At 35.3% G+C, this 19,407-nt stretch overlaps 2 protein-coding genes across 4 annotated transcripts; one reads left to right on the forward strand and one right to left on the reverse strand.

Moving 5' to 3' along the window:
- The first annotated feature begins 640 nt into the window (after window positions 1-640).
- Window positions 641-3,533, forward strand: LOC148643974 (piercer of microtubule wall 1 protein-like). Its single transcript, XM_088614598.1, has 3 exons — window positions 641-872; window positions 1,004-1,082; window positions 2,125-3,533. The coding sequence occupies exons 1-3, from the start codon at window positions 748-750 to the stop codon at window positions 2,311-2,313; spliced, it is 393 nt and encodes a 130-aa protein (XP_088470724.1). The 5' UTR covers window positions 641-747; the 3' UTR covers window positions 2,314-3,533.
- ppp1r26 (protein phosphatase 1, regulatory subunit 26) lies at window positions 2,486-18,173 on the reverse strand. Of its 3 annotated transcripts, XM_088614596.1 has the most exons (7): window positions 18,039-18,173; window positions 12,710-16,577; window positions 7,531-7,651; window positions 6,766-6,882; window positions 5,622-5,675; window positions 4,597-4,647; window positions 2,486-3,597 (listed from the first exon to the last, which is right to left on the reverse strand). In XM_088614596.1, exons 2-7 carry the CDS (start codon window positions 16,516-16,518, stop codon window positions 3,565-3,567), a joined length of 4,185 nt encoding a protein of 1,394 aa, XP_088470722.1. In that variant the 5' UTR covers window positions 16,519-16,577; window positions 18,039-18,173; the 3' UTR covers window positions 2,486-3,564. The 3 variants fall into 3 exon arrangements, 2 of the variants coding, with proteins under 2 accessions (XP_088470722.1, XP_088470720.1); XR_015928790.1 differs by having other exon boundaries at window positions 2,486-5,170; window positions 5,237-5,675; XM_088614594.1 differs by having other exon boundaries at window positions 2,486-4,647.
- Window positions 18,174-19,407: the final 1,234 nt, after the last annotated feature.

Consider the following 19,407-nt stretch of genomic DNA (forward strand, 5'->3'; position numbering starts at 1 on the left):
TGGAATAAACCTACTTGTTCCTTTGCAGCCTACGCATGCTGACGCAGCTACCCACCTGAACTACCATATATATATATATCCATTAACACGCGCCTTAGTGCCCCTGTCTTCTTAGTAATATGATAAATATGTTTCCTTGTTAATTGTGTATCGTAGATACAAGAATGTTATAACGACACTTCCTACTCATTAAAAATAGGTTGTTAATACGCACATCATCACATAATTGTATTTTATTATATTTGTGTTGTATGACGAAAGAGATCAGTTAATTCTTAACGTCATCCGTTGAACGGTTTTATATACTTACTGACAGCTAACACTAAAGGTGATATATGTCATAATAGTTGCCAGTTTCTCGAGGTTTCACAGAATGCTTTGGATTAAATACCTTTATTAAAGTAATCCTTCTAAGGATTTGGCGTACTTAAAATTTCCAGCGAGGGTCTATATTCATATTTTTGTTTTGCACTATGCTACCTTGCTAAGGAAATTTGATTAATCCTGCTTTGCAATTAACATGGTATTGACGACTCCTCTATCAAGTTTTATCTCTCGGGTTCAAACAGTGTGGACAATCTTGTGGCGATCCTTTGAATGTATCACTTACCAATTATCCTACGTTACCAGGTTACTGTGTCTTAGCAACCGATTGTTTGTCAAGGAGAACTTGATCGGGGAACTGCATATTTCCTGGTGGACGAAGGCTCCCACAACTTTCCATCGTTTGTTATCACTGAGCAAAACATGGAAAATACAACACACACAGTGGAAGAAGCTAACAGAGTCTCCATCAAAACGAGCGATGTGTACAAAGTGCAAAAAAATCTGCCGAAAAGATTTGATAACCCCGACTGGTTCCAAGGGTACAGGTGAGCCCGTGTTCTTGATACTTAAATTTTTAAATAGTGTAATTTAAATGCTTGTACTTAGCTAATAAAGTGAAAAGTAAGAGTTTTAAAGCACTCATTTATAGTTTCCATACTGTAACAATCCATTTCAGAGAGAAGCCACGTAACCCGCTATACAGGACAACGAATCAAATTTACGGGGGCAAGAGACCCACTGTACATGAAATGCCAGTAAGTTGAAAATTACCGTCCTTTATCAATCTGATTGTCAGACATATATTTATTAAAGTACTCAGCATTGCTTTTACTATTCAAATAATGTTTTGTCTGAAGAAGCAACGTTTAATTCAGAGTAACCTTATTTCAGAAGCATGACTAGTATAAAGACATACACAGTACTTCTCTGTTCTGGTAAGCTGTAGATTGGTATCTGGCAAAGGTCTCGACTGATCAATTATCATATTTCACCTGGTATAAGAGATTCAAAAATAGTTTATTATTATGGTCTACTAGGAGATTTAATCAACAGCAAACTTGGCACAGCTTGGTGAGGTTATCTAATAAATGGATATTAAACAGATAATAAACAGAATGAATGCAAAAATGAGATTTCAGTTGATCTTCATATAGGCAGGCCTGCTCCTTAAAATGTAGATTTAAACATTTGAATGTTTGCTATAAACTATTCGTGCCAGAAATAACATTTAGCATAATTTTATATAAAATAGAACCCTGCATTTTATTTTATCTCTAAATGAACCAGGTAAGTAAATTAAGAATAAATTCTGATTGGCAATGACCATCTGAAGACCCATGTAAACAGCTGGGCACTTAGCATTTTTAATGAAAAACCTTGCTCGAGCATACAAATATTTTAAAAAATAAGAACAGCAGGCACAAACTCTTTTACAAAAAGGAATCTGAAACAAGCTAATCAGCCATGTTTCTGGAGTCAGTAGTCTAGCTTTCTTTCAGAAATGGTTGAATGAGATACATGGACCAATAAGATACTAGCAACCAAACAAGCTTGACGAGCTGAATAATATCCTCTTATTTATAGCCATTTTCATGTTCTTATAGCAGCATCCTACCCATGGTTGGAATTTGTGACAATTCCCACTCGAGATTCCTAAACAATACCCTGTATTTCCAGATAACAATAAGCTTTTTCAATACACTTTCAAAATTTAACCCTGAGTTAAATATGGTAATGTGTGTTAAGTTTATATTTGAAATCTACATCTAAGAAACCTCTCTTTCTTTTTCCTAATAGACCACTTTTAATGGGAGTACTCGGCAGTTTACAGAATACCTAAGTAAATGTGGAATGTACAGAGACAATGGCTTCAACACATCAACTGAGAAAAGTTATGTGACTGGACCTAACAACCTCATTACATTTCATGACAGACTGAATTTTCAAACTTCCTATAATATGAATGGACCTTCTCACACTGGGTAATTCATTCAAAACTGCTAGTAACACAAACATTTATTCAGTGATATTACTGACCTTCTCAGATTTCAGTCATATATAATAATGGGTATTCAATGCAATGTTTTAAAATAATTTTTGTTTCCCTTTTAATTTAGTTCCAATGGAAATGCCATGTGCTAATAAAAAGTCTCACATGCTGAAATTAAATATCCTTTATTTTATATTACAAAAAATTGATGGTAAACATTGGAACAGTTCTGTAAAAACACTTGGAAGGCAATTACTGTGAATTGTAGATCTAAGAAACAACATCTGTATCTGTTTACAGAGACATCACAACATTCTACAAATAAGTTCCTCTAAACTTATTTTTGTTAATAGCAAGTTAGAACAGATGGTTTTGAAAAACATCTTGAAATTGTTTGTCACAGCAAATTTTAAATTGCAGTCTTATCAAAAACACAAAAATAAATAAAAATGTTAAATATGAAAAAAGTAAACCAGAACTCACAATTTTAGTTAAAGGTATCACACCAATTAGGGCAGAAGTAATTAACATAACTCCAAAACCCTTTGAAAATATATATGATATCCCTTAATTATGCTATTTTGTCATATGCTGCAGTTTGCAGTTTTTGGTAGGATTTCAGAAAACAGTTATTTCAAGTACAATAGAAACCCAAGCAACTGTTGGGGACTATTCAATTCTCTAATGGAATCTGAGATTACAAATACAAAAAACCTTTGAAGATGAGGAGCAAGTTCAACTTCATATTCAAAATATAAACAATGTTTACATATTTTTTTCTAAGTAAACAGGTGTTTTACAACTTTTTAAATGAAAATGCCTGGGAAGAGAAAACTTGGATATGTAAACTGGAATTCATTGCCTTTTGTTTTTTATGTGCTGACTGATTCAAGATTTTAGTCATATCTGGACAATTACCCTACCAGGGACAGAATACCTTACACAATTGAAGAATTTGTTGTTAATTTTTTGTTCTTTAGATGTGATGCTAGTTGGTTTAGAAGATTCTATAGGTAATGGAACAGACCAGTTAGGAGTTTTGATTGTGATATTACATGAACTGGTATTTCTTTTTCTAACAAACTAATAGTGCTAATATTTTTCCTTTTTATAAGATCCATCTTTTATTTTATCCAGGTATATTAATTGTATCCTCCATGTTCAGCACAACAATTGCTATTATTTATTAAAACCAGTTTCATTAAAACAATCAAAATGATGTGTGGTTGATTTATGCTAAACAAAATCTATAACATTCTTCCTTCCCCAGTGTGCTTCTCCTAAAAAACAATTTAGAAACAATCAACATCGCAGTTAACACAGAGTCTGATGAATGTTCATATAAATGTAAAAATGTAGCATGTAAAAGCAAATTATAAGCCTATGGTGATAGACCTATGTGGTCTAACAGTCTGATTGTAAAACATTAATTGGCATATACTAATTTCTTTATTGACAGCTGCATATTTTTGTAATGTATTATTCAGAATTCTGTTATTATAAAAGTTGTGTCTTCCTAAGGTACAGTAACAATAGTATTTGAATGTTTCTATAACTTTAATATTTACTCTACATGACAAAAGTTTTAGGATTACAAATAGTTGCACTATTGAAACTCATCAGATTTCAACAAAAACCAGCTTGTACCTAACAAGTTCCCATAATAAATGTAATGCCCACATTGGATCAAAATGCAAACTATTACTGTTCGAATACCGTTAAGACATTTAACTCCAAATTTGGCTCATATGATTTTAATCCAGACATGAAATCATCAAAATGGGATTCCTGTGTAAACCCAGATTGATACAGTACATGTCCAGTATTTAATTTCTTTTGGTTTCAATACATCTCCAATGGTTAAGACCATTAACTCCTGTCCAAAAATGTCTGACCCATCATCTCCAAACCTAACTCTCAATACTTGGTATATAGTGTATGGCTTCTGCTTAAACACGGTGCATTCTTAACATTTAAACAAACTGGTTGAAGTATTATTGAATAAGAAAACTAGCAAGTTACCAAATCCCAGGCACTTGCTAATTAACATAATAATATTGCTGTTTCACATCTACACCTCATTTACAAACATCTTCCATTCAATAGAAACCCATGTGCAGCTTTGCCTTACTACATTGTTTGATAACTGATGTTTGTTGGTGCTTCATGTGTTTTTGAACACTGTACTAACCCCCCTTTCCATAACTACCTTATTAGGGTCTTGCAATGTTATACTAATTCCCCTTAGTTATACTTGTTCTATCGAGGCAGTTCTTTACCTTGTGATTCGGGTTAAACTGAAATCTCCTTTTAGTGTTTTTCTTCTTTTTCTGCAAGATATCCCATAAAACAGGTGACAACTGTTGTATATAAAACTGTGACCTTACAGGAATCATTCAGCCTCCTCAGATTAATTACTTTTAATGTAATTTATAATATTTTAGTTATTGTGAAAGGCTGATTTTCAATGAAATTACACAATGAACTTTTGTGATGTGATACTTAAAGTACACAAATATTTTTAAGTCTTTACTGACCTCTATAGGTTATTAAATTGAAACATCGCAGCATTAAAAACAGCTCTTTAAAAAACAACTCTTCTATATACTGTAACAGTTAACATTTTTTAAACAGAAATGTGTCAGTTTACAATATATACTTACAACGTATTTGTCATTAGTTTTAATATCTGTATAAAGTAAAATTACTGCATTAAACACCAGTGTAGTCTAATTTTGTAAGGGTTCAATAAATGTCCTTGGTATGAGCTACAGTAGATGCATATTTCTCACTAAAAGTCTTACTTAATTTCAGTTCTCAGGCGATACTAAATTGACTAGTTTTACACATGAACTGGATGTCAGTGATTGTATTACTGAAGACACAAATAGGTCTTATACTTTATTCTTTACACTTAACACCCATTCTATAGAAACCTGCTGTAACTGTTACATTGCCTCACTTCTGTATTTTTTAAGTAACTGAAAACCTTACTGCAACATTGCTTTACTATTGTATTTCATGGACAATGAAACCTGCTTAAAGCTCTCAAACCTGCTTGCAATTACAGTTGAGCATCTGATATTTTCAGGTACACAGAACTACTATGACACAGTAGCTCTGATTCAGTATGACAGATTTTTGTTTTTCTCTGAGTTATTGTACTAGTAATTTCCTAGGTAAAAACATTTGTTATTTTGCTCACCCTTTTTGTAAATTTACAGAATGTATACTTTAAACAAGGTCCTGTGATGCTATACTATTTCTCCTTAGTTATTCTGGCTCTCCCAGGGCCATTCTTTACCTTGAGAATTGGGTGAAAGTGTAATTTCCTTTTGATATTCTTTTTCTTCTTCTTCTACAAGAAAACCCATAAAACAGGTGATTATTATCTCACTTAAAAACTGTGAACACTCCCGATATAAATCGCTCAGCCTTTTCAGGTTCATTTGTAATGTAATAATAATAATAATAATAATAATAATAATAATAATAATAATTGCTTACACTTATATAGAGCTTTTCTGGACACTTCACTTTACAGGTAATGGGGACTCCCCTCCACCACCACCAATGTGCAGCATCCACCTGGATGGTGCAACGGCAGCCATAGTGTGCCAGAACGCTCACCATACATCAGCTATCAGTGGGGAGGAGAGCAGAGTAATGAAGCCAATTCATAGATGGGGATTATTAGGAGGCCATGATTGGTAAGGACCAATGGGAAATTTGGCCAGAACGCCGGGGTTACACCCCTACTCTTTACAAGAAACACCCTGGGATTTTCAATGACCACAGAGAGTCAGGACCTTGGTTTTACGTCTCATCCGAAGGACAGCGCCTGTTTACAGTATAGTGTCCCCATCACTATACTGGGGCATTAGGATCCACACAGACTGCAGGGTGAACGCCCCCTGCTGGCCCCAGTAACACCTCTTCCAGCAGCAACCTTAGATTTTCCCAGGAGGTCTCCTCATCCAGGTACTGACCAGGCTCACACCTGCTTAGCTTCAGTGGGTTGCCAGTTGTGAGTTGCAGGGTGATATGACTGCTGGCTAATATGTAATTTATAATCTTTAAATTAGTGTGATGGACAGACTTTTGATTAAATGAGACAATGAATTATGTCATGTGACAAATAAGGCAGACATTTCATATTGTTATCTTTCTGTTTAAATCTATGAGTTTATATATTATTTGTATATAATGTGTCTCAGTACATCAGTAGACAGTTGTCTACAAACTGTCCTCTACCCAAATATTTAAGTTTAATAAACAACAGTCTTTCATTTTCTGAGAAGATAATAAACTGACGTGAATAGAAAGATTTTAGGAATCCTATTTATATTTCCTAGGAATGACAGTAAGGGACAGCACTAATATTTCACAATATAGTAACAAAACCATCTCCCATTAATTGTACTACATATAATTATACATAATCTAACCTTTTTGTGCTTTACATTCCAGTGTCTGTTCTTCTTTTTATAGAACATCCCAACATCAATTGAGAGCTTGTTCTGGATGATATTTTGCACATTTCTGGTTTTCTCTATCTTCTCTATCTATGAAAAGAAAAATACAATACATATGACACGAACAAAATTGAGCTTTATGGCAGCTAGCAAAATAGAATACAAAACTTTCCTAATCAAATCTGGAAATGAACTACAGTTCTATTCATTTAAAAAAACAGTATTCCATTTCCTACAATTTTTTATATCTGATTCCTGGTGCCAGTCTATGACCAGGTACAAACAATGGTGTATAGTATTTATTTTATACTATCCTATAATCCTAACAATAATTTTCCATTGTTTTCGCTTCACATTGAACAAATTAAAACCTCACTAATCAATGAGAATTACTACAGTAGTAGAAAATGAGGGATAAGTACATGGTCTAACTATATAAAGACCAACTTTACTGAATGGTATATGAAACAATTTTGCAACTGCTTACAATAATTGTTTTGCTGCCTTTAATATAGCCACAAAATTCAACTCAACGGAAAACAGAAAATACATTCATGTTCAGCATACCAGTACAACTGAGGATATCTGTATTCATTTTCAAAAATATTAATTCACTGGTTGGTATTATTATGCAATTAACTTTATCTTGAAATACTTAAATTTGACCTTGAAATACATGACATGCACATGCCTCCAGCTTGTTGCTTTAGGGTCTTATTGTTAAAACAATGACAGTACCTGACAGGTTTGGCTCAATATCTGCCTCCTAGGAACAGAATATTTCTGAAGTCTTTCAGCTGAATTCAAAACAATGTACGGAGTTATCATCAATCCTGGATCAATGGAAGACGACAGCAACCTGGACAAACAGAGACAGACCAGCCATAAAAGATGTCAGGCTTTTGGGAGCTGAAATATGCAAATGAAAGGACCTTCAAAATGATTTAGATTCTTTTCAGTAAACATTTCTAGTTTTAATTTCTTTAAATATCTTCTATTTATCTTGGACCACTGTAGGAGACTTTTCTGTGCAAAAGGTATAGAAGTGACAGGCAATATTTTTTGAAAACAGTAAATATTTGAGTTCTGTCTGTCAGAATATCAATGAGCGGTACTACAGAAGGTTCTACTTTCACATAGTAGTTGGGAATATTGAGGAGATCATGGCCCAACATAACTAAGCAACCTGTGTAGAGAAAAACTACATTTTAAGGATGGAGGAAGGAACAGCATTTTTAAGGATGCTGAACATAACTTCTTCTACTGCAAGTCTTCAAAAAGAAGATTGCAACAAACAGATCTATATTATTACAATTTCAATAATATATATCAACCACACACTTGGGGAGTATAATTTTCCCATTTAAAATGTTTTTATTTTATAAAGGCTTAAAAAATTAAACACATGCAAAAATAATATGATTAAGTAAGTGAATATTATTTCTGCCTTTGTATACAGAGAGCATAGATTATTTAAATGTATTTTTTGTTAAGGAATCTAAACTGAATTTTGTATATTGCACAGTCTACAATTGTACTGTTTCCCACAGGGAGTCAAAGACTCAATATATAATAAAAAAGATTACATTCTGAAAATATCTTTGCTTCCTCAAATTGGATTTTATGTTCTAGTAGGACTAATTTGATATTTTCCAAGAGTAAAAGTGCTTCTTTACATGTTTTTCTGTCAAATTCACTAACATTAGTCTAATATCCTAACCTGATGTTATTGTTGGAAGAAACTAATACCAGGATGTAAAAATAAACAGCAGGTGTACTTCAGTAAAATCAAGTTTAAAAGAAAAAAAATCACCATAATCTAATATTTCCACTAAGCCTGATGGATTGACTCTCAACTTCCTTATGAGCACAAATCCCAGCGACATTAAGATTTCAGTTTCTGAACCATGTACCATGAAGAAGATTTTTAATTTACCTGAATTAACTTGATATTTTGAATGCCCACTGTTTAACCATCCAAATCCTCCACAGAGCAAATAAACAAAGACTAATCAAGTTTACTCAGGCAGATCTTGACTTGAACTTCATTTTGATATAAGGATTTCTTGTTCATGTAAAACCTTAAGGTGTTTATACTGGAATAATGTCAACGGCTTTTTTAAATCAGGATTTTGGTTCAATGAAATAAAACGTTTTGAAATCAGCAGATACTTTCCTATTATTTTGTGTGAGAGCAGGATGCTACCATACATTTCTGGGGGTTGGGTCTCAGAGATGTTAAATACACACTTTTTTTCCCTTTGAGATAAAAAGTCACAGATGTGTTTTATTTGAAATACACTCTTTATTACACAGTTGCACTTTAAATTTACAGTTAAACATTCTCTCCTTCTCATACAGGAAAAAGGGAGAAGCATCATTTTTTGCAAAATATTTATGAAAACTGGCAATGCACAGCAAAGTCAGTAAAGTCTTTTTATAAACAAAAATAAATAACATTCTTTTCACATTAGAAATTCAAGGAAACTTTGCCAAAGACATCACACAAGCCCCCCCAAAAAAGTTAAAAGGGAAACTGAGGAAAGTGGTGTCAAAAAACCAACAGTGTGCCAAAAGGGATCGACCTAACTGCTTACAGAAGCTGTGTCCCTAGAACGGAAATTTCATTATTTGATCACAGGGCAGGAAAAGACAATATGGAGAAAACAAAAGAGCAACTTTCTGCTACTTATAAATATACTTTTAAAATGTTCATTTCTGACAGGGAGACAAGAGTAAGATTAATGACAAAACACAGTCAAAATAATTACTAGCCAACTAAAGCAAAGTCTGCTTTTTTCTGAAATAGTAGAGCAATGTGCTGTCAAAGGGCTTCCTACCTGAAAGTGGACTGCACCAGCCATTATAGTGAGCACAAACTGCATGGTTTGTTTCTCATGACACAACACATGTGCTGTGCACTAGGGATGCTATAAGTGTGACTTTCACTGCATTCATTGGTACAAAGTCAGACGAAGAAGGACCATACAACTTAAACTTTGCAGACAAAAGAAAATACTTTCTGCTTCAATAACACAGGGCAACAAATAGCCCCCTTACCTGCATAGGTCTATAATATGAGCAGTGCGTTCTTATTAAATTGTATGGAAAAACATATTATTGGTATCTTCCATATTATTCTGACTCCACACTGCCAAATTTCTGCAACGACAATTTACTCTTTTAAAAAATCCAAGTGAAATATCCAGCATCTGGTGTTGACTAAAATAAGATTCTGCAGTTCACAATTCTGAAATTAATAAAGATGCCATACAATGATAGCTTTACTACCTTTCTTAGGCATATAACAGGAAGAGAGAGTTTAAAAAGTAATTTAAGTCCTGAAATACAAGGGCAATGAAGACAAGAGTGTTACATGTTTGTATGTTTTAGAAAGACATTCATAAACATAAATATTAATTTTTCAAACACTTTTTACAATGTACAATCAATGTGTAGCTGTTAAGTTCTCAAATGGAAGCCAAAGTTAATTTTCACAGTTTTAATATTTTGCTCAATACATAGTAAATATTTTAGATGACTTATTCTCATCATTCTAAACCATTTAAATAGCACAGAGTGTAAATTTGTCTTGACCTGGTTTTGAAATCAAGTGGCATCCTGTCTAGGGTCTGGCCCTGCTATGTGCCCACTGCTTCCAGAACAGACACTGGGTTGACCAAGAAGTTAAGGTTTTCTAATGAATGGTTCTGAGATCTTGGAGCAACAAAAAAGGAAATGTATGTTTTTATTTTAATCAATGCAGTAAAGGTTATCAACTAAGAAAGAATATTACAACTGATTTCGGGGCCAAAAGCAAAACAGTATGAGCTCCCATCTTTAATAACATCAAAAGCCAGGTTCACTAAATGTAGACAGGAATCTTCCCCCTTAAATTGATCTATTTAAACAAAGAGTGTTACTCTGTCCATATCCAAAAAGCAAAGGATGCTATCCATAATTTCATTCCCTGTAAACTAGTCCTAAACTTTGATGAAAGGGTTCAATAAAATCAAAATTTTTCAGGTTACAAAACAAAAGCAGGTTGTTTCATGATGACAGGAAAACAGTTTGAGCATCATATTTATGTATTAATAATGAACAATTCAAGCCAAATCTTTAACAGATATTAACAGCTTTATGCCTTTATGCCTAGATGTGCAACGATCAAACATGAGCTCCCACTTATCTTAAGGTGCCTATATTATTAACAAACAGCTCTGTCTACAATGGTGAGTCTTTTTTATTTTCTTTCAGTTTTAAAAACCAAACATGTTATAGGTTTTTGAGCAACATATCATGATTTTTGGAAGTCAGTTTCCGTGTTAAGGCTCTTAAATAAGAATGAGACCGATTCCCTAAAGAAATCTCTTTAATCCCTGATATGCACATAGCATCATTTATGTTGCCTTTTCAGTGAGCACTTTTTTAAAATAAGACATTTAATTATTCTCCTTAAAGAACTTACAACTAAGCAGTGTTTTGTCTTGGTTTTCTTCACATGAATCATTTTCTGTTGATCATGTACATTGGAATTGAGACAGCTAGTTCCATAGGAAAACATTTTTAATTAAACTCTGTTGATACCCCTTGTAAATGGAGGCTTAAATGTAAGAACTAAACAATGCTTATGAAAAATGCACATTGGTTCATGGTCCCTCCATAACTTCAAAAAACATATGATTGGTGATATCAAATAAGGAACTTGATTACCACAAAAAAGACATCTATAAATCACTCAACACAGTTTCATAGAAATATTAAAAAAGATTAATGGACAACAGCCACATCTCCAGACTGAGATGTATTAGTTTCTGTATACATTTACAAATTAAGTATTTCAATAAAAAATCTAAACAACTAGTTTACAGTATCTTAAAATCACCAAATAATGTGTGCCCAGTTTAGGTTCAAATAGGGTGATCACATTTTAATTTATATACCACACCTTCATAAAATTATTGAATTATGTGTTCTTCATAAGAATGGAGAAGTAGATTAATGACAATGATCTTTTGTAAAAGGGATTTAGCAATGTGAAAAGGTTTTAAGCACTGCTGTAGAGTTTATCCCCGAAAGTATGACAAAAATAAAACTGCAACACAACTACACACAAATGCAAACTGTTTGCATTTCACTGTTGATCAAAAGTTGAATTACTTAGTGCAAAAGCAATCTTTCTCTTTCGATGAATAAATGCTAAATCAAATTATCCACGTATTCATTCCATGTATTACTTTACCCCCATTCATCTTCATTTAACCACTCCAGCACTGTGCTAGAGTACTTAGATTTACAGCACCACATTCATATTCAGCCAGATGTAGCCCAGGTCAGAGCAGCACAAGCCAGTCTGGTACTTTAAATTATTCATTTAATGAAAATACTGCAGGGTCTTTAGTTCAGTGAATAAAAACCCGGGATGTCTGAAATCAGATATTACAAATCCCAATATTTTAAATAAAGATAAACATTAACAAGGTGCTAATTATTTAATCTGGTGGAGATGCGTAACTAACAGCAAAAATGGAAGTTCAGGAAGCCTACTGATCAATTACTTCCTCTGCTGAAAAAAAGAAATAAAAACAATACATAACATAGTGAGAAAGACTTTTCTTCAATATACGTTTTATACAAATACGACAAGATGAAAAAAACAACTTTTTTCCTTCAGTCTCAGTTTCTTAATGACATTGCTCTGTGTTTTAAATAGTTTAAAAAAATGTACAACAAGAAAGCAAACTAAAATGTAATCTTCTATAAAACAGACCCACAAACTAAGCTGAGTTTCCTAGCTATCTAGGTATGAAACTAATGGAATTTACATTTCAGAGGAAGGCTTACTCAATGGCTAACCACTGCATAAAGACCTAAAATAATAAAGCATGTTAAGTTAAAACAAATTTTCTATACTCACAAACGAGGCTGATCCTCACTTATATCTGACCTTTTACTGGCACTTCTTTCCTCATCTGAACTAAGGAAAGTCTCTTCTAAGTCGTCATCTTTCTTATCACCTGTGGTCTGTTCTTTGATCTCAAACTTTTTATTTTCTTCTCCCCTTTTTTTCCTGAGTTCAGCTCCTTCCTGATCAAATCCTTTATCTCCAGCCTGAACACTGCAGCCCTGACATATGGACCTCCCAGTGTCTATGCTTCGGTCTTTATTGTTATGACCATTGTCTTGTGAAAAAGAAAATGGCAAACTGGCACAGCTGGGCTCCCTCACATGTTCATATGTACAGGCTTCACCTAGCTGCCTAACCATACCTGGGAATCTCAAATTTCCCCCACTGGAGTGCTCTGCAGAGCTGTTAGAAGAGTTTACAAATTTTACTTCCAGGGCAGTGTGTGCATTTTCTTTGCTTTCATGTCCTGACAAGAAACGCACAGTGTTACAAGCATCTTCTGTAGCGTCATAAGTCTTCGTTTCACTCAGCTGCCTTGCCTGTCTTTGTTGACCAAAACAAGAGGAATTAGAATTGTCTGATGCATTCAGTGGTTGAATCCTCTTGATGATATTAGTAGTGAATGCTTTGATCTGGAATGGTTTTTTACTCTCCGATTTAAGTGCCTCTTGGCCTGCTTGTGAAGTGGAGTTCTTATGTGCATGTTTGGATATTGTTTTTGCACTTAAGATCACTGATGTGGTGTGGAAGTCAGCTCTATTTGCTTCACACTCAGCTGTGCAGGGATGAAACCTGTTTTGCTCACTGCATGATTTCTTTCCTTCATGCATTTGCTTGGTTTCTGCAACATTATCTCCCTGGTGATTCACAAAAAAACTATTAAACACAGTTTTTGGAGATTGTGGTCCCTTATCCACAGTCTGTGTAACACATCCCTGGAAACCTAAAGTGCTGTTCTGGCCATCTTCATTTGTTCTGCACGCCTGTTGGTTTTGTCCACTGCAATGTAAGAGACTCACACGTTTGGGTTCTCTGTTAGCTGAAAACTCAGCCTGCTGAGGCTCCAGCTTTGGTTCCCTAACTGACACAGAAATGCAGGTACTGGTACTGAGCTCCTTGGTTTCATTTTTAACCTCTTCCTCTCTTGATCTCACTACAGAAACTTTGGCCTTTTCAGCCAAAAATCTCCTGATCTCTTGCTCAATGCTGTCATCACTGTCCACTGAACTGCTGTCTTCAACAATCTCAGCTGCTACCTGTCCTTTCCTGTCAGATGTTTTTTCAAAAGCCCTGTGTCCTTTTGCTGCACCGCTCTGCTCTGCTTGACCGGAAGCTTTCTGCTTCTTTGCACTGTTAAGATGCTTCGAAGTATTTCTTTTCAGTTTTGTTTTTACATTTTTATCAGCTGTATGGTGTGCAGGCATTATCCTGCTTCTTTTTGCTATGCCACTTTTAGTCCTGTGGTTGGCACCAGCTGACTCCTGTAACAAGGTGCTTTTCTTCTTCTCTGTTTCTGGAAGGTCCAAAGAGCACAGTTGAACTGCTCCAAAGTGAACAGTTTTCTTCGACTTCAACTTCAAGTCTCTCGTCTTCCTTTTCACCTTCCTCTTTGTTTTAAGCAAATCTTTTGTAGCTGCATCTAGGTCCTCATCACTATCTAAGGAGCTGCTCTTGTCACCAACTTGTAATTTTCCTTCTATCCAGTATGAAGCCTTGGATACTTCATTTTTTGTCTGGCACGAATGCAAGGAGTTTCCTTCATGGTTTTCAGAATCTTTGGCATCCTTCTGGTTAACAGGGTAAGATTTTTGATCTTCATTATTCACACCAACTTCTTCACTTAAAGGCACAGCAGATTTTTCACAAACCTCTCCAGCCCTGCTAATTGCCAGTGGCATAGCACTGTCATTTCTAACACACAACGTCACAGGAACTTGAGGCAGATCTTCTTTCAACCTATGGTCACTATGCACATCTTTACACAAATTTAGCTCTTCGTCCTTTTGTCTTCTTTTATGTGTCAGGGAGAGCCTATGCTTCATGGTCTGGGAAGAGTCAAGTTTTTTCTTCTGCTGTGGTGCCATGCTACTTTCCTTTTGTGTAAGGATGCCAGTATCAGGTTCTTGTCTGTTCATTTGTGCCTTCATTTCCAGGAATTTACGGATCTCCTGTTCAATGCCATCATCACTGTCCACTGAGCTGTTATTACTATTCTCTGAGGAATAAGGCATATTCTCCTGGGGTAGAGAAGTGGGGTTGACACAGGGATCTGTGAATTTAATGACATGGTCAAAGTTTGGTGGCATGACGGCTTTAGAAATATCTAAAATGGCTTCTGCACACATTAGTTCTGCAGTTGTATTCACTGTCAGAGGACCTCTGACATTTGGATCTGGATCATTTCCTGATGTTGAAGCAACATCAGTTCCTTTGATTTCATGACTGCCCAGTTTGTTTAAACTGCTAGGTACAAGCAAAGTAGTTTGTTTCTCTTGTTTCTTCTTTTTCTTACTTAATCCTTTCTGGATTTTAACTATCTGAATATCTGCAACAGAAGAGGGCTCCAAACTGACATGGGGCTGTTTGGTTTCTGAGGGTCTTGAGAATTTCAAGGAGTTCTCACATTTCTCTTTTTGCTTCTCCAGCTGATAGCGCAGAATGGCCTCCTCAATCCCATCATCACTGCTGGAGTCAGTTTCATTTTCCTCCTTCACAGAAGAACGATGATGCTGGGGTCTGGGTTGATTTGGACAGAAGCCAACACGTTCTTTATTAATTTGGAAGAGAGCAGGATTTTTGGACACAAATGGTTTGCTGACAGTTGCTTTTTTAAGATTACCGCCTGGAGATTTCTCCCTTCTTCTGCATTTGTCTGTGGACATTGACTGACTGGATTTTACAATTTGTTGCAAATGATTGCTCGCAGTTAAAACTTTATTGCCATTAGTCTTTTTTTCTGAGTCAAAACTAGGAGCATCTTTTCGAATCTGCTTTGAAACCTGTAACTTGCCTGAAGCTGCTTCTATCTTCCTTTTAGATTTTCGATGGGACAGATCTTTTCGACTTAACTTTGGTTTTTTGGCAATGGGAACAACTGCAGTCTTTTCCTTCTTCTCAGTTAAAAAGCGTCTGATTTCTTCCTGAATGCTTTGGTCAAAGGAATCATCACTACTTGCACTGGAAGAAGAGGAACACCTTGATCGCTTACCGGCATTCACTTTCACATCCTGTGAATAGTGTAATGACTCCAGTTCTTTTGGTGCTGTGTTAAGAGACTGGAGGGAGCTTTCGTTTTTTTTCAGAGCCTGTTCCAGGGTCACCACATCACCTCTGCTAGGTGTTTTGTGACACTGTTCACTATTATTTGTCAATGATCCTCCATGATCACTTCTCTCTTTTAAATATTCTTGAATGGCTTCCTCTATTCCTCTGTCCACCGAGTCATCGCTGTCTGAGTCCCGAAACAAGGACTCCATTTCAGCAGCATCTGACCTTTCATTCACTGCCTTGGCATCCACCATTGTGATTTTCTGTTTCACCTTGTGAGTTTCATTCTTTGTCTTCCCATCACAACACTTTGTTCTGGCTTGATTCATCTGCATACTGTCCCTGTAGTCATTGTTTGTATCGAGAGAGGACTGGGTGCTTCTCAGGCTTTCTATGATCATCTGGACCTTCTCTGGGATTGGGGTGCCAGTGGAAGATATGTCACTGTCAGAGTCATTAAAGCACACTGGCAGGCTAAAGGTCTGAGCTGACCGATAAGACCTCCATTCTGTATGCAGAGCAATGACAGGTGGGACATTCTTCAGGAACATTCTAGCGGGCTGCGTTGAAGTGCAGACATGTGAATGCTAGGTCCATATACATTCACATTCTAAAAAAAAAGACAATAAAACCTTGTTATTATTATAATTGTAGTTCTTCAGTAATGAGAAATTGTGCATATACTCATTATATTTTAAAAAAATACTAATCTTCACAGGACAGAAAATATTTTTTGGGAAAACAGGAAAACGAGTAAGATAGGCCAAATGATCTCCTCTTGTCTGCCACCTTTCTTATGTTCTTAACAAACGAATTCTTAGCGCATCTAAATAAAACAAATCACACAAAAGATTACCTATTACATGTGCATTTGCATTTATACACACATGCATACTAAAACATAATATATGAACTTTCACATTTAGAGTTCGAACATGAGAAAAGCTATACTTATATGGGGAAGTTACAACCCCATGTGTAGTTAAACATTTCATATTCAAAACTTAAGCCGATACAATACACATTCAGGTGCGCTCTGTAGCGGTACGAAAAAGTTTCAAACTTCACAGTTATACCGATATATACGTCTAATATGGCACAAATTTTACATCATACGATCAAGAATAGTTTCACAATGAACTCATCCAAATTTGCCCCTGTGACAATAATACTTTTATTTTTTCTCTTTTAGAAATAGTTAAACAGTACGAATGATAAACTGTTGCCCAGTCGTGACTGTCTAATATTGTACAGCAGGTGTGGAGAGCTGTCACATGCGGCGCTGTACTAGCAGACGCGTTTTTGTTTATGTTGCCGTGAGATTTTTTCGCTTCACAACATGCAGCCCAGAATACCGACTCGATGTGGACAGTGCAGATCTACAAACTTATCTCCTTAAGACTCTGCATCGCCCGTCTTCTCTCCTCCTAAATCAACATCAGCCGGTCTGGAGTCCCCGGTTTTCGTTAACGACAACAATGCAAAACCCCGACACAGAACGCATTTTATTTAATTAGCATAAACATAAAAACACCTGCTTAAAAATAATCTAAAAAGATTTGATAAAGTGGTCGCATGCAATTGAGAAAACAGTTTATTTTATCCTTCTGACTGTTTAGCGAGTCTTTTTGACGTCACCTTCCTACATCCTTTCTTCAGAAAACATTGCCCCCACAGTCGCAACGCCGCACCGGGATGTCCCCGTATCCTTCTAGCGGCTTGGACTGCTCTGATGCCCGGTGAGTATCACTAAGAGACACCGCCGTGAAATCAGCTTCCGTCCTACCCGGCCACTCAGAATTCTGTCACTTCTTTAAAGCCCTAAATCGCTGGACTTCCTGAATTTTAAGTTATACTTAAACATCGTTCTTCAATTTTTGAAAAATATCGCGAAATTAAAACTTCTCTTGCCACCTAAACCCATGTCTAAACACACACTCGCGGGCCTCTTCACTACACTCAACACCGGCAAATTTACAGCAATGAAATCGCTGTTTTCACCCCAGCAACGACATAGGCTTTAGAGTTTGAGTTTATTTTGCAATATAGCGTAGACCCCTCCAAAATATACCTCGTTTACAGTTCTCTTCGTTCCGTTGTTTCAGCAGTTTTGTGTATTTTCTCCGTTTATTAATTGCTTAGAGACTTCAAGTGTCCACACACCGCTCGGGTACGCGCACTGAGTGCACAGCACCCAACACCCCCAGCCAGCCCACTAACCTTAGGAGGCACAGTTAAAGGCACAGTTTACTCGTATTACTAATATTGGACCAAGATTCACGATTTCGAATATGCAACCCCGCAGCATCTTAAATATCGGAGAAAGTGAATATTCAAGTTACAGTTAAACAATCAAGACGTGCATATTTTAATGACTTTTATATAGTCTAGGATTATTGATTTTTGATATTTTAATTTCGATATTATCATTAAAGAATACAAGCAATGAGGTAAAAAAACGTATTTTTAAAAAGTATTTCACTGTCAGCGAAAAATGTAGGCCTGTAAGCTTGCGGAATGTAGTTATTTTTCCTGTTTTAGTGTTTTCTAAAGTGATACGTGTCACGAAATTGAACTGCATACGTTTATCGAGTTTACATATACTGATTTCTAAGTAGCAACACGATGCTTTGGAGTGCCAAAAACTTTGTAAAGCCCAATAAAAAAGCACAAGTGATATTCTGTTTACTCGATGAAAACGATCAAAAACGTGTATAAAGCTTATATAAATCCTTGTTATGTACAGTATAACCAACAAGCATCAGCATTCACAGGCCTCTGTACCTCCCACACATTCACAGAAGGCTTATGGACTGTGCCATTCAGGAAACAGAAGTATTCAAAATATAACCTCATGCTTTATATTGTATTAAACAAAACAATAGAGTATAAACAGTATTAAATAGACTAATTGTATAAAATCTAATATAAAGAAAATCATATATAATTAAGAGCAAAGAATACGTTTAGATGATTTTCCTTAACTGAATAAAAGAGAAGATTACTCTAGACATTTGTCCAATAGTTTAATGGGGTTTATAAAATAGTTTTTTTTATAGTTAATAAAAATACATTGAGAAATCAAGATTTATTATAATAGCCAATGTAAAAATATAGTTAGAAAATAAAGGTTGAAATCTTTGGAAAAAAAGCAAAAACACTAATATATACTGTAGCAATTAAACTTTGAGATACTGTAAGATATCTCACAGGCTAATTTGTAGTCTAATTTGTAATTTCTTTTTTCTATGAAATTGGTATACCCAGTGAAAGAGTGCAAGTCCCAATAAATTAGTACTGTACAGGGTAACCTTTTATAATAATGACACCTGTCTTTAAAAGTAAAGACGTGAAAAGTGTTTACTGAAAAAATAACTAACTCTCAATCACATGAGCAGTTTGAAACCTATATATATATACATTTAAATTTGATTCCTTCA

The sequence above is a fragment of the Lepisosteus platostomus genome, chromosome 21 (assembly GCF_059453375.1).
Source record: "Lepisosteus platostomus isolate fLepPlt1 chromosome 21, fLepPlt1.hap1, whole genome shotgun sequence".
Classification (NCBI taxonomy): Eukaryota; Metazoa; Chordata; class Actinopteri; order Semionotiformes; family Lepisosteidae; genus Lepisosteus; species Lepisosteus platostomus.

Coding starts and splice junctions, on each gene's coding strand:
- LOC148643974 (XM_088614598.1), top strand. CDS start 748: ATGGAAAATACAACACACACAGTGGAAGAAGCTAACAGAGTCTCCATC. Junction 873..1,003: donor GACTGGTTCCAAGGGTACAG/GTGAGCCCGTGT, acceptor AATCCATTTCAG/AGAGAAGCCACGTAACCCGC. Junction 1,083..2,124: donor CCACTGTACATGAAATGCCA/GTAAGTTGAAAA, acceptor TTTTCCTAATAG/ACCACTTTTAATGGGAGTAC.
- ppp1r26 (XM_088614594.1), bottom strand. CDS start 16,518: ATGTTCCTGAAGAATGTCCCACCTGTCATTGCTCTGCATACAGAATGG. Junction 6,883..7,530: donor TATTGAGCCAAACCTGTCAG/GTACTGTCATTG, acceptor TTCTTTTCATAG/ATAGAGAAGATAGAGAAAAC. Junction 5,676..6,765: donor GGAATGTAAAGCACAAAAAG/GTTAGATTATGT, acceptor GTTTTCTTGTAG/AAGAAGAAGAAAAAGAATAT.